The following is a 15,823-nucleotide window of genomic DNA, read 5'->3' as shown; positions in this document are numbered from 1 at the left end:
TTTTCTTCTTAATATTTACATTACATTGGTTCTAATAGATTTCCCTATATATTTCTTGGAATTATTGTCTGTTAGAGCTAATTAATATTGTGTGAAAACACGGAAAAACGAGCCCTTAGGTAGACACCTCTTTCCCATATATATATATATATATATATATATATATATATATATATATATATATATATATATATATATATTAATATGTGGGGTTTAACGTCCCAAAACCACCATATGATTATGAGAGACACCGTAGTGGAGGGCTCCGGAAATTTCGACCACCTGGGGTTCTTTAACGTGCACCCAAATCTGAGCACACGGGCCTACATTTCCGCCTCCATCGGAAATGCAGTCGCCGCAGCCGGGATTCGACACCGTGACCTGCGGGTCAGCAGCCCAGTGCCTTAGCCACTAGACCATTACGGTTGGGCAACACGAAAACTGAAACAAAGATTTATTGAATTCTTGTATCTGTTAGAAAATCTGAGTATTCACTCACATATGACACTTTGCCCTGTATTATTTTATATTGAAGACCTCAAGAACTTCACGTTCAATCCTATTCCTTTCTTTGCAAATAACAGTCCCATATTTGAAATAAGGAGCCAACTCAGAAATTGGCAGCGCAGAAGTAATGTTTTTACGAGTGTCGCGGGGGCGGCGCTAACCTGGTGAGTGAGCTCTTCTCAAATTATCTGTGTTATTCTTGCCAAAATGTACTAAAATTGGGTAATGTTGTGTTGATAACCAAAGAGGTTATCAAGAATAAGCCAGGTTTACTGGGTGGCAGTAAAAATTTGACGGACATTCTGGAAATGCGTTGCTTGAACCACGTCTTTTGTTTTCTTAATATAGCTAACTTCGGTAATTTTAATGACAACACTGTAATGTTCGGAGTGCTGATTGACTATCTGCAGATATGTATTAATGGAAAACATTATATTTGTAGGTTTATTCAGTGAAAGTTTATTAATTTTGAATTGTTATAAGTGAACCTTATTTATCAAAATATCTTTTTGGTCTTGTCGCTATACATAAAGGGTAATATTTGTCCGCTTTCAGTATTAATAAATGGGAGGTCAATGATGATCAGTGCATAAACGTTATTTTGATGTATCATGAAAACTGAACTAATAAAAGGTGAATGACAGAAATCAGCACTAGTTCGTTATAAATTTTGTGAATTGAGCTATATAGGAACTGCATTTGGTATGGGCTTTAGAACGCATACACGTGCTCATTTTGGGGAAAAATTATGTAGATTTCATAAGTGGTATCTGATATGCATTAATCTATAAGTGTAACTGACCCTACGTGGTGCTGTCATGAAAAGAAAGAGAAAGGTGGAAAAGGGCTGACGAGACCAGTGACAAGGAATGCGAAAATAGAGTAGGGGTCACTTGACCGAATGGGCAGTGTGGCGCTCGACGTATCTGTGGAATGGAGTGGTGAAGCAGTTTGAAAAAAAAAAACGCTTAATTCGGCGACCCATTTGACAGTACGGCTCAACGTCGTAGAACGGAGTAGAAAAAAAAAGAAAAGAGAGGGCATTTTGTTTTGAGAAACTTGCCATATTTTCTGTGTTGCATGATGATCAGAGTATTATCACACTGCTGCATTCTTTTTCTCTTTTGGTCCCAATGTCATGGCCTTAAATGCAGTGTTTTTTGTGGGGGGAGGGTGGAGGCAGGGCAGACGATGGGAGGTAAATTTTCCCGAACAAACAGGTAAAACTGTTAAAATATTCGCCTTCATGTCCCGTTTCTTAAAACACTTCTTTCCATCTCTCTATATGGCGAACAGTGCTCGAAGGCGTGACAGTTCTGACCTGGACAATAATGACGTTGGCCTGTGAACTGAAGAGGGAAAAAATGGAATTCCTGAAATCCTGGTGCATATGTCATGACGTCTATCAGATATGTACCAAGGGCGACAATTTATCTCATCGACCAGTGACAGACTGCTTGATGGTCACCCACTCTGTGATGGTCACCCTGCACAAGCACCACCTACTGCCTGAATAAGCTGTTGATACAGCCCCTTCTTCAATGTCATTGAAAAGGTGTTTTCAAATTTCAAATCCCACGTTAAGGCTTACCTGAGCGAGTGCCGCAATAACTGCATGCATCCCGAAGAAACAACATTGGCGGACGATGGAGGCTGCTGTAAGATCCATGCAGTATGTGCAACGCGCGGACTGCGAGTCATTATGGCGAGCACACTCTTTTGATTTATTTCTTTTTTAGACGCCACGCTGAACTGTGGGGACATGTGAAGGGCAGCCTAGCTCGGTGAAACAGCTTGTCTCACTCAGTGCCGCCAACCCAGCAACAAGTACTGAGAGATCAACGAGTGTACTTATTTGAGCACTTTTATTCGCAATCCCACGAACCATAGGTGGCACACTGTAGGATTAAAGATGGCGCCAGGAGGAGGGTCAGCCCGTTTGTACCGTTTGCAATTCGCGTAGGAACAAATAGGGTGTGCGGACACGGACCGTGTTACTTTCACCGAATAAAGTCATGAGCTGCACTGAAACGTATATGAGACCAAGACACTTACCGAAACCATGGAAGCTCGCCACCTGGATGTTTGTCGCGCTTTGAAAGGTTTTATTTCAGCTCCAGTACCGTGCATGAACGACGCTTTGCGAAATACTGTGCGTGCTACAAAAAACTGCACTAACTAGAATTGACATTTGAACTGACCGGCATTTCGTGGTTCGATGGACCGAGCCTGCCCGTTGGACTAGGCCGCTAGCGAGTAGCGTCATCGCGGCTGAACGAAACCAAATGTTTAACGCGGTGATGGTTTGAAAACATATTACGCCATCGTCATTACTTGCGCTGTCAGAAACAAGGAGCCGCTTGTGTCACATCCATGCTCAGTACCTTCCGAATGACGTTATTGTTCGACAAATTTTCGCAATTTCAAAGTTTCGAAAATCATGCGTGTGTATTCTTTTCAATGCTCATATTTCGATCGCGCTGATCGAACCTGCAACATCCGAGTGCAGTGAGTCACAGCCATGCTCAGACTCTAGCCTTGCGCCATGCTCAGACTCTAGCCGTGCACCACGATCGAAATATGAGCATTGAAAAGAACACACACGTATGCTTTTCGAAACTTTGAAATTGCGAAAATTTGTCGAACAATAACGCCGTTCGGAAGGTACTGGTATTACGGGAGAAGTTAGCAGAGCTGCGTTGATTGTAGACATAACTGCATGTTTCATCGCTCTAACCATTTCGCTTTGCTGGTCGAGCTCATAGACTGCTCTGCTCAGCTCTGGCCAGACTCTGGGCCATCCAAAAGCTCAAAGGAAGCTACTAGAAAACATGTCTCTCCGTTCGCTCATAAGTGAAAACCCAGCTCAGCAATCTACCGGAAATCAATAAAATTGTCCTCTTTCTCGCCCTCTCTTTTTCTCTCTCGTTTATTTCTTACCGTACGAGCTCATGAAGATTTCATCGCAGCGCTAAAACTCAGTGGCAAACTCACTGACAAGTGTGTTTGTCGTAAAAAGAATTACGTATGCGACCTAAAGCATTATCTCGAAGGTCTGACGTCGTTTTCAGTGCACCGTTAGCAAAGGCAGATGCCGGCGCGTGACAGGGATAATTGCTCTAACCTTAGCGGTTGTGGCACTGCGACCCGCACAGTATCAAATGTTTCGCCTCAAGAAATCCCCAAATATGCGAGCCGGCTGCAGAGGTGAACAACTTTCCTAACTTTTTATGTCTTTTTTTTCTTCTGGGCTTTCTCGTAAGCATTCTGCCTTGAGCAGTAACGTTGTAATTTCAATAATCGTGAAAGAAACAATATCAACCATACTACAAGAACGAAATGAAGTATTAAGAAACACATAATTTTGGTATTTTTTATGTGAGCGTCAACGCAAGGCAAAAAAAAAAAAGCGGAGATGAATTTTAAGAAACCTCTAGTAATTATATGCGATCTGTTTAATGAAACAAAATTAAGAGTTATGCACTACACGCTCTTACTAGCTAATATTGAAAACTGAGCACAGTTTCCTGTCCACGGTTTGAAAGCGTTTATAAAACAGTGGAAGCGTACCACCATTTGCCAGCGCATCTCTCCATAATATACGCCCCTTGCAACATGACAGCTTCCTTCAAAAATAGTCGCCACCGTTTCTTTCTTTTTTTTTTTTGCTCTCTCTTTTTTTTAACTCTTTCGGCTCTGGCAGGGTCAATTGACACCACCGCACAACATTTCCCCCAGTACCTCGGGAACGTAACCAATACTGCTCATTATTGCGGGCATAGTTATTCAATGATCCTCACTGCAATGGTCATCAATATTGGGGCACGTTTCTGGAGGTAGCAGCCACAAAGCAGAATAAGCGTGACCGAGGTCTTCGGTGAAGCTGAGGCACGTATAAGGTGAGGTGGGTAAGCGCCATTTTCGAAACGACGTACCGAAGCTGTTTTTTGGTGACTATTAGTCTGACTAGTAAACTATTTGTTTCCATTTTGTTACACTACTGATTAGCAGAAAAAAAGAAGCCATTTTTCTTATTTTCCAATCACTGAGCCCAGACGACATAATTTGATGGCGCGTGAATACTCCAAAAATTCTTGTACCACTGGCTCAATTTTTTCTTTGTGGTCTTCTGAGGTCCTGACTACGATTAAAACACGCACAAAAATTGTATCCAACCTAAATAAAAAAATGCAGGGCTGCAAACGTTTAATAGTATAGTTAACTGCAACCTTGCTTTCGTGAAGTTGGCTAGCGTAACTCGAGCGGTCTTAAGGCCACCAACATTACATAAGGTATACCTTATGTAATTTTGGTGGCCTTAAGACATGAAGCCAAAGAAAATAACTTGAGGGAATTCTCAAGTGCGTAAACAATGCTATATGCCGAGTCAACAAGAAAACTCTTGTGTTCATCCGTCCCTTCCTCTGTCTCTTAAGGCATTCGCCAACAAAGTAAATATATCAAAATCATTAAGGACATCTAAGCTTCTTTAGGCGTGAACGTGATGGCGTGGAGGAGCTTAGATGTTCTTAATGAGTATACAGGGTTGTCATCATCACTGTTTACTCAAACCAATTCGATTCTGAGACTAAGTCAGGCGTATTAGGGTGGGCTTATGGGAACTATATGTTATATTAACCATATAAGATACATAGAAACAACCATCGCAGATGTTTTCTTACAGTACCGTCTTGAGCTGTTGCTCTCGTGTTAATTTATCTTCTCGGTCTCCTATTCCTACCCAGTGCACCGCATCTTCCCATGCGTAGTTCTGACATCGACATTTCCGACCTCTGCTCTGCCTTATTACGCTCCTACAGAGAGAGAATGATCCGCATACAGCTGTACTATTCAAGCGGTCGCAGAACGGAACGAACGTGAGCGATCTGGCGCAGTCGAACGAGCGTGCAGACTAGTTCCGCTGGCCGCGGTGCCATTAGACGTTCGTCAAGAGCGCTCACTGCGATAGGCGAGAGAAAGCCACGTCCATCGGCACGCGTATCACGCCCGCGCGGTCGATACACGCCAGGTGTGTTCATGTTTTACGCATCCGCCAGTGCATGGCGCATTCGTCGCACACCGCTGACGCCGAAGGCGGACACGCCACTCGGCTTCACTCGGTCAGCAAGGTCAGGCCGTGTGAAGCGCGAGCGGTACATGGGGCGTTGTAACCGTTTTGACGCCTCGGCGCAGATTTCATCCGGGCACTCGATCACGTCTACTTTAATTCATACCACGTCTGCAGAAGAAGGCACAAATTAAAATGCAACGTAATATGCCTTGAGTAAATTCTGTTACGCTTTATGCGCGTACAAAACTAGTAACCGATTTTGCCAATTGTGCTATGTGAGACAAATGCGTGTTTTTAGTTCCGGTGCGCAGTGCACGCCGCCTTCTACTCCAGTGTTAATTGCTTTTGGCTTATTCAATCCTACAGACTTCCAGGTAAAGCTACAGTGGACTCAACTGTGCAGGCGGGAAACAGTACGCCTCTGTTTCCTTTACCTTAAAAACAGAAAACATAAACTGCGCAAAAGTGTTCCTAATATTTCTTAGCACATGTACGTCCTAGCGAAATTAAAGTCTATCCTTGAGTTAAAGACTACTATAGAAACATAAGTGACGTCCTATGGTCGAATTATGGTTGTTCAGCGCCTATGGTCAAATTATGGTTGTTCAGCGCCTTAAATCAGCAGTGTAGCTGCTGTCTATGCTGCAGACATATAGGAAGCAGTCTCGCAATGCATGAACTACAAGGCCTCGTTTATCGCTTGGAATACGTACGGGGTGCTGCTTGTACAATGAAGTTTAAAGGTGCTAATGTATGTTGCCGGCAACATCTACTTCATAGAGATGAAACGAGGCAACCACGCTTCGCGCTGATTTTCACACTTAAAAAAGAAATATAAGTGCAGGCACTTCGCTGTACATATGCCTATAAACTGGGACGAGGCTGTCACTTCCTGGCATAGCTAAGGACCAGCGGCGAAGGAAGAAGCGAGAGCCGGGTGTCTCGCGGCGATAGTCGCCATGGTTACGGCCGTTGCTAGCAACAGCGGCGTCCCGCGCCGGCGGCTGCCCCAGAAGCGCGATGGATGCGTACGGGGCGGGGGGCCGGGAGTCGGCCGTGTCACTCACCTGCCCAGCTTGCCGCATTTCGGCGGTTTCGACGCGGCAGCGGGCCATGTGCCCATTCTGCGGCTCATTTTACAACCGCGACGCCAACTCAAACACGTCTCTGCGCAGAAGGACGGCACCGGGCGACAGCCTGCCGCACATAGTGAGTTGAATCCATTGCGCACACGTGTATTCTTGCTGTCTCATTTTCGGAGTGTCGTGATCCCAGATTCACACCTGACTTCGCTCTGCACACGCACTCACGAACTTCGAAAACGACGACCATCGGTCCGACATCCAGGCTACGTTTTCAGAAAGCACAGAACCGTTCGCCGAGGAAGCTGGCTATGCCATGCGTCGCAGCTGTAAATGCAACGACAGTGACAAGAACACCTGATGACGCTAAGTAACGATATGGTTGCTTGATAGTTTGTAAATTTCGCGCATGGAAACTGCGATACACAAAAAGAACGGCCCCGTGATATAAACAAACTAGCTCAAGAGCTTTGTGCATATGCGGTCGCTAGCTCGAATTCGGAAAGGTTTTTCATTCGTATATGTTTCATTTGCCATTTGCTCTAACCACCTCGTCTATCACGAAAAATGGCAATGATTTATTCTTGCGAACAATTTTAGCGCAAGAACTCGTAGGTACATGGACATTTTTCTGCAGTATAACTGCTATATTTTAAATGTGTTATATGGACACACTAGCAAAGACTGCCGGACATTGGCCAAATGCTAATTTGGCTCACAGTTACGAAACTCGAAACATAAAAAGATGAGAGAGAAGAGAAAAACAGAAACATGATTCTTACTCTAAATATGTTCATAAGGGCTAAATGTCAGTCAGGAATAATGACAGCTCTATTATAAGAGAAGGTGGCTAATCAATGATAGAATACAGTTACGAACAAGGCTTGGGAGAATTCGACTCATGATCTGTTTGTGCACAACTTCTTGGAGATTTACGCAGCAGTATAGTCAGAAACGTCCAATTTGGTGTCAATTTAATGAAATAGGTGAGTGCTACAAAGCACATTCGCACGAGCTCTGTCTGTTATGCCATTTCTTTCCCTCTATCTAATGGTACACATAATGCCACGACATGGCTCTGACGCATAAATTAGTAATGAAAAACACAAGGAACCACGTATTAGTGTCCATCTATAAACTGCTTTAACTGAACCATTAGATAGTTTAGTGACACTGAACACACTGCACGACGTGAAGAATGTGGAGAAGAACACATCTGCATCTACATTCTCCACGACGAATGATGACGGATAAGTCGATCGCAGCGCAGTCTTCCTGTTGCACAGGAAAGACTCGCAAAACTAAGCAAAAAACTGCAGTGAACAAGTAACAAAAAGAGACGGCCAATGGTATGCATCAAGTTCGAACAAGAGTTTTTGCGAATTCGACTCCTGTTCTGTCTTTATGTAATGTATGCAGTGCGTGCACGAGTCTTTTGGAGACCCGCCTTTGAACGATATGATCGAGTAAAATCAGCCGAAAGATGTCATATATAAGTCGTCTTTTTTATGAGAAGTCAATGAATCAGTGGGTCCAAACCATCATTCTCGTTTCGGCCATCCGAAAGTGGGTCCAAACCATCATTCTCGCCGCAAGTACGGACGCTAGCAAGACGCGACGATAAAAAGAAATTATTTCATAGCTGCCAGATAATGAGGCCTGCATGCTCTTGCAAGTGAGACCTCGTAGACTCCCGTGTTGTTTTTATGGCTTACCAGCAGTGTGCTGTATGCCACGCACTCCATCCACAGTAATGGCTTGCTTTACAATAGATGTCGTGCATGCACCAAACACGGCCGGCGCTTCCCTGCAAGTGCAAGTTAGGGGAGTCGCGCGACACGTACACTTTAATGGCCCTCTACATTGTTGTTACAGCTTCGTGGGCTATATATAATTATGGTGCCTGTCCTGCAGTGTTAGTGTGGCACACTGCAGCCGCTGTCAGTGAGCTGCAAGAGTAAACAGAGGCACAAGTTCGTAAGTTTCCCATAAATCAGATAGCAATGTAGCAAAGATGAGGTCGAAACAGTATACGCTTTTATTTCTATAAAGTAATTCAGTAGAAACTATCTTGAGATGGTGGCCATTAAACTGATGCACCGATGGGCGCAGTTCGCATCGTCCATTTAGATGAAGCTTAAGTTGTTACTCAATTACGATATATGTAGAGGTGTTATATATACTGGAAGCCTCGTACAGCACTGAATTTTATAGAATCGTGTTCACGCAGGAGAGACTATAATGCTTCTGTCTGATCTCCAGTGCACCAAGGACAGCGTGTGCACGGGGCTGTCATTTAAAATCCGTGTGATAGACAGGCAGTTATTTCAGCCGAGGGAGTGTTCACAATTGAAACGCACACCATATACGAGGCTGTGAAGGTTTCCATTGCGATCGTAGATCGCCAACCCACGCGTATTCAGTACTGCTTTCCGCAGACAAGAGCGGCAGATTCGGGATATTTGGATGCCTTACATCCTTTCATATATATTGCAGTCGGCCAGTGCTGATCTGGGTTGTTCAGTTACAATACTGAGCTTTAGTACAACCATACGGTGAACCTATACGCGCATCAAAAATACAGCTACAGCTGTCATGCGCTTGTTTCTGAATTTACTATAGATGGCACGTTATTGCAAACCCGGAAAAACAGGTTGTGGAGGCGTTATTGACGTGAACTCGTTGTAGTGTCTTCTAAAGTACGCAGACCAAAAGAGCCTGTCCTATGACAGTACTTTTCCCACGCTAATAATTCATTTCGTGACTTGCGCTGACTACATGGTATCTATAGGAGCTATCGCCTGATAGTACACTTATCCTAGTGAATCAAAAGACTGAAATGAAATATGGTGACAAGACGTATACAGCCACAAGCAAAAACAAAGTTTTCAGTAAATCATTCATTATACCGTGCTTTCAATATACATTGTATGAAAAATGGAAATCACGCATGCATCCAACAGCGCATGCAGGAGAAAAGCGAGTCCTTTGTATTGAGTCTCAACAAACCTTTTGATCAAGAAAATCCACGGGGCCATTGATATGTTGCTGACAAATTAACAGTATCTAAAATATATTGTTGCGTGTGCGTAGGTTTAATAGTCATCTTAAAAAAGAAAAAAAAATTGTCACAGCTTGTACAGCAGCGCTATGCTAGAGAAATAGCAAAGCTGACCGGCATCTATAGCTGGTCCTCGCCATTACAATGTTATGCTTGGTTTTGCTTGGTTTTGCTAAGTTTTGCGAGGTCATGCTCGTTTGCTAAGCTTTTTTTTGTGGGCTTTAGCAAGTCCCTTATAGGCTAGACATTTTGGGCTAGCCTAAGCTCAACCAAGCGCAGTCTAGAATGTATTGGTAGTTGGTCGATTATAGATTAGCTAATGAGTGGTCATTGCAAGGTATTGACCATGCAATTTAAGCTTATGAGCTCAATAAAGTGTCTAGAATTTCTCGGTTATTGTATGGTCATAAATTAGCTATTTATTGACTATCGATCGGAAATAACAAGGTACTGACCATGAATTTTGGCTATTCTGAGCTCAACAAAGCAGTTTCTCGAATTCAGTAGTAATTTATCGATTATCAATTAGCTGTTATTGATTGACAATCACGTGATATCAATTGCTAGATTAAGCTTAACTGTCAAGGTAAAATTAGTTAGGCTTAACAAACCTTGACTGAGGCAATCTATGTCAGGGGTCTGAAACACGCGACCCGCGAAGCTTGCGGTTGCGGCCCGCGCAGGCCTGTAGATTACGGTCTTTTTCCCGTGTACACATATTTTTCTGAGGGGCATTTTCTTGGCCATTGACTGCGTGGTCAGTGACGTCGTTCATTCCTTCATCTTCCACCTACATCTTCCACACGGGGAAGGCACCAGCAGTACGAACGCACGAACAGCAGACAGACAAACTTTCCAAGAACAGCGCCGACAGTTGATCCGTGAGAGAATTCAGTTTCGCCGGGCCGATGCAACAAGCTTGATTGATATGTGGGGTTTAACGTCCCAAAACCACTATATGATTATGAGAGACGCCGTAGTGGAGGGCTCCGGAAATTTAGACCACCTGGGGTTCTTTAACGTGCACCCAAATCTGAGCACACGGGCCTACAACATTTCCGCCTCCATCGGAAATGCAGCCGCCGCAGCCGGGATTTGAACCCGCGCCCTGCGGGTCAGCAGCCGAGTACCTTAGCCACTAGACCACCACGGCGGGGCCCGATGCAACAAGCTGGGCACAATAATAGACACGGGTGGTAAAGTGCAAGAATCTTCTGCACATTGAGAATCCGGCAGCCAATTCCGTGCCGAATGCAAGCAACAACGGCGAGCCGAGGAAGCGGCGTTGACGCGACGGCAACGTCAACGTAGCAATGGCGGGAACGCGTTCGCCGGGGTCAACGCCCGCTTTCGGCGGGAGTTTCTCGAGCGGTACTTTGGCTTCGGCTGCGTAGTTTTAAACCACCTGTGCCTGCACGTTTCAGCTTCAGTGGTTAACTATCTGTACGGAGTGCTTTTTTTTTAGACACCTCATATGGTTTCCATGCACAAACGAAATTGCAAATGCCAGAGAGAATAAGCAATCGACTACAAATAAAACTACTTCCTTGAAAATTTAGTTAATTACAATGATCAATTAATCCTCATAAAAGCAACTGATCCATTACAGAAATGTAATCGACTACTTTGGAGTTAATTTCATTCAAAATGCAATGGCACAAGTTTACAAACACAATAACACAAGTTTACTCTAACTACAAGAAAATGTGGTCAAAGTAAGCTTGCCAACTCCTCCTTTCCCCCCCGCCCCTTCCCACGCTCGTACTTTTTGCACTTTCTCCGCCCTTACGGGAGACAATTTTGTGACTGCGGCTCGCAAGCTAGGATGAGCCTGGGACCCCTGAATTATGCAAAGCCAGACCAAGTTTTTGCGAATGCCACACGTACCAGCAAAAAGCATAACCAGCTTTGATGTTAAAACGAAGCACATTAAGGTGAAAGGCTTCTCAGACTTTGCTTACCGTGGCAGCTTCCGTTGCTGCTGTGTTGTCAATTAGCTCGTCCACACTAGACAGTATAACGCCCATCTAAAGAGTCGGCTCCATGTGCATTACTCCTGCCAGTAACACGGTCACCACCTCGTAGCCTTGCCTAAACGCGTTGTGTACGCTGTAATTACGTTTTAAAGATGTGGCAATCATTCCCGAAGGCAAGTGAAAACGAGCGAAGCAGCTTCAGAAAATGTTGAATCCGATTCATGTTTCCGCAATGTGCTTCGCATAACATCGAATGTGCGTACGCAATTGTTTTCATTTTATTTATTTATTTTTTTTTTCAAATTTAATGCATGCAGGCCGAATGTGCTTGGCTACTTCTGACATCAGCACAGTGCTCTTTAACTTTTAACAAGTGACGTGACAAAAAATCACTATATTCAAGGGGATGTAAGTGCAACCCAACTAATAAAGTTGTAATTGATAGGGTACCTTGCTTGAGGCGTTGCAGTCCTCATGGTACACTCATCAAAGGACAATCACAAAGGAGAGGCATTAAGTTGACAGCCTTATATATTATGCAAAAGGTTGATCCGAACTCCAGTTCCGTTATACTGAAGAAGCCAGAGTTGCCCAGGCAACTGCTGCCAGGTAACTGGACACGCACGAATCACTGGCAATGCTTGGCATCTGTCACCGTCGCTTGGTATACAATGACGCGACATTCATGAGTACGAGTGCAATCGGGCATGCTATAAGAGGGTGCTGACCTATAAGAGCGGTAAGGAAAGTCCTGGGCCTAGCAAATGCATGTCAGTCAACATGCTTTCGGAGGCGTAAATTAATTTATCGAATATGGCTCCGTTTATTTGTAACAACAGCCGATGACGCAGCAAGCACGTACACCGGCTGCGTAAAAAACACCGTTTTAACGTGATCGCCCCGAAAGCGAAAAAATTTTGACAGAAAAGCAAGAATTAAGTCGGCGTAACACCTGATACACATACTCAACCCACGTATTCACGCGTGCCACATGGCAAAAAACGTGGCCCGGCGTTTTGTATACGGGCAGGGAACCTAAATGCCACATTTCACTTGAAATGCATGATAGTAAAGTGTAAAACGCAAGCGGATATTCCTTTATCTCTCGCTATTCGTTTATGTCCCTCGAGGAAGCCCCGCTCCTTCATGCACGCCTCTCCGCCCTCACCGCATTGGAAAACAAACTTCGGGAAACTCCATTTAATCAAGCGTTCCCGTACAGCGGGCGAATATAAGCAGAGAGACTGGCGGCTCCGTCTTTAACAGCTGTCACCGAGGGAGAAAGTCCGTGCATGTCATGTCGAGGACCGTGTGCCGAGTGTTCCCGGGGTGAACGCAGCTATATAGAGCGGGCCGATTGCCACTTTCATTTGTACACGCGTCAAGCAGTCAGCGCACACTCTACGTATAGCATGTTTCCCGAGGTTCGCTTCTAATGGAGTGACCCATGCATATTTGATTTCGTTTCCATGGCATGCTCACGTGTACCATCGTCTTTGCGAGGAGGAAAAAGAAGAGAAAGAGAATGGTGGAAGGAAGGGGAAGGGTTGGCAACAACGCGCTTTCGCCGAACGAAAAGAGGTCATTCAAGAGGCATTGGTTGTTCGAATGCGGCACATTCGATTGGCGCAGTCACCTAGACGACCACAGCGTAAACAAGATCGACACCACTGAGGAAGAAGAAAAAAAAGAAAGAGAAAAAAGGCCACGTAATCAATGTCACTCTTGTTCGTCGGCGAACAGGTCGTCTACGTATAGGGTCACTATCGAACCAGGTATAAAAATACTCTTCCGTGTATGGAACAAATATAAAAAACTCCTGACCTCTCTAAAAAAAAACGCCAGTGGACGGCAACTATCCACCCCTCTGTTTTCAAAAGAACGAAGAAGAAACAAAGATGTGGCCGCTCGCCTGAATTGACTCACAAAACAAGGCACATGGTCGTCTGTTTTTTTTTTAAATAACACCCATTATGGACTCCTGATACTCCGGGGCTTAAACTTTCTGAAAATGCGGCAAGTTTTCTAGGCCATATTAGATTTTCCTTTTTGGCTGGAGATATACATGCGCGTGAACTGTGCTTCACTTCAATGCCACCATCTCAAGCACGCAGTCGTCTGTTTCATTGTTTTGGCACACATGCATAGCGCGTACTCTCTTCAATTATTCCCTGCGTTTTTAGCGACAGCTATAGCTTCAGGATTACTTCACATTTTAGAGTGGTTTGAGTTTCACATACGCTCTTTTTCCGTAGCAGCTTTTACGTTACGTGAAGCCTCTGCGGCAGTTTACTGCCTTTTTATAGTTAGCCTGATGCAAAAAAAGTTTTCACGTTTTTTTTTTCTCTGGAATAGGAATAAAAGCGGGAGATATTTTACATTTAGCATAAATCACATGGCATAAACTATAGTTGGCACACACAATGATGTAGCCCCTATAGTTCCGAGTGACGTCCTAATAAATTTCTTCTGTGTTGGCAACGTCAAACTAACACGCATTCCTTGCAGCAATCCTGCTTACAAATAGCGTCAAGATGGCTGACAAAGCCTCAAATTGAATGATTGGGTCGACTACTGTATACGACTCTACATGTGGTGGAGGACAGAGCGCATAAGAAAATTGATTCTTCTCAATATTGAAACACCCAGAAAGCACAGTGTTCTTTTAAAGGCCAACCACATCATAAGGCAAAATGAAGATACAACTTTCCTCTAACAGAGAGAAAGTTCGGATTGTTCGAGTCGTTGCTTTTTCAGTGATATGTTTTTCTTTGTTTTCTTCCTACGTCAAAAAAAAAAGTTAGAGCAAGATGAGATTGGACATGACAGAGCGTTAGCGCAAAGCCGCAATGATTTATTTTGTGCAGGTGGGGCAAATTGATTATTTATATTATATAAGTGTACGCATTGATAACGTTAGTGTCCTTGGATCTGGTAATTACTAATACGTGCAGGCGTACGTACAAGAAAAGAAAAAGAGGCATTTATTGGACGTTTCGACTGGGGACCAGTCTTTTTCATGAGTGGACTTGACAGACCAATTCGGTTCAATTTATACCCGTTCGTCCGGAGAGAGATGAGAAAATAGTTCTACTACAACAACAACAAAGCGGCCAACATCAAGATAGTCCTAAGGCCTGTTCACTCATAGCGGGAGGTGGAAAAAGCGCTTCCACAATAACAAGGAAAATGACAAACAGCGCCACAGACACAGCAGTATTATGCACGAAGTTTCAAAAATGAGGTATTTTAAGGGATATTGCTAATTACTAATGAATAAAAATTAGTAATTGGTTACCAGCTTATAAATTGTGAAATACTATTTTTACGTTCCACAAGGTCACTCAAACGGACATTATAAAGAAAGAGGGAGGAAGAAGAAGTTGCGCAGGTGTTTCAGATAATCTGTGACGAGATTACGTATGTATTGATGCCGAAAAATGTTATGCATTTTCATTTGATTTCATTTATTTCAGACAAAGACAAATAATGTGTCCATTTGTCCTGTCTAGGAGGTGTGACAAAGACGCACCAGTGCCTGACTGAGTGTCACATTCTTTCCTAGAGACACATAACTCAAACATCAGTGACAGATAATCAAAAACACATACAAAGGATTACATATACTATACATCGTTAGGCAAAGCATATAGAGGATTTTATAGATATATACATTGTTCCATATACTCATAAAACGGATATATTTTCTAAGTGTATGTACAGTATAGGCTGCAGCAAGGTAACAAAAAACAGAATTATTCTTGTATTAAAATGGCGTATGAAGTTAACTTTTTTGAAGCATTTTATGAGCATTGTTTTCTGTATCAAGTTTATGACGACAGGATGGTGATTTAAGAAATATGCAATAGCGTAAGATTGTTTTTGCATGCCATAGTTTATTCGTATGAAACCTTTATCATATATAGTTTTTCTAGTTTCGTAAGTTAGTCCCTTTCCCAGTAATTGTCGATAAAAGCTGTCCTGACATGACTTCATTTTCTGAAATATTGCAATGCCTAGCTTCTTTTCCAGTATGTGTTGCATTGTTAATATGGTATTTGCTTTAAAAAGTGGAGCGGAGTGAGTTATATATGGCACATTTTCAATAACTCGCAAAATACGTTTT

General features: G+C 43.5%; 1 protein-coding gene across 1 annotated transcript in view; it reads left to right on the top strand.

The window, feature by feature from the left end:
• Positions 1 to 6,543: 6,543 nt before the first annotated feature.
• Positions 6,544 to 15,823, top strand: part of LOC119176866 (putative E3 ubiquitin-protein ligase HECTD2) — a 47,517-nt gene continuing 38,237 nt past the window's right edge. Inside the window, exon 1 of the mRNA XM_037428211.2 lies at positions 6,544 to 6,787. Within this exon, the coding sequence (XP_037284108.1) occupies positions 6,599 to 6,787 (189 nt within the window). The 5' untranslated portion in view covers positions 6,544 to 6,598. The remainder of the gene's footprint in view (positions 6,788 to 15,823) is intronic.

This window comes from Rhipicephalus microplus, chromosome X (genome assembly GCF_043290135.1).
Source record: "Rhipicephalus microplus isolate Deutch F79 chromosome X, USDA_Rmic, whole genome shotgun sequence".
Taxonomy (NCBI): Eukaryota; Metazoa; Arthropoda; class Arachnida; order Ixodida; family Ixodidae; genus Rhipicephalus; species Rhipicephalus microplus.
The sequence above is the reverse complement of the archived record's forward strand: the minus strand, read 5'-3'. Positions and strand labels throughout refer to the sequence as shown.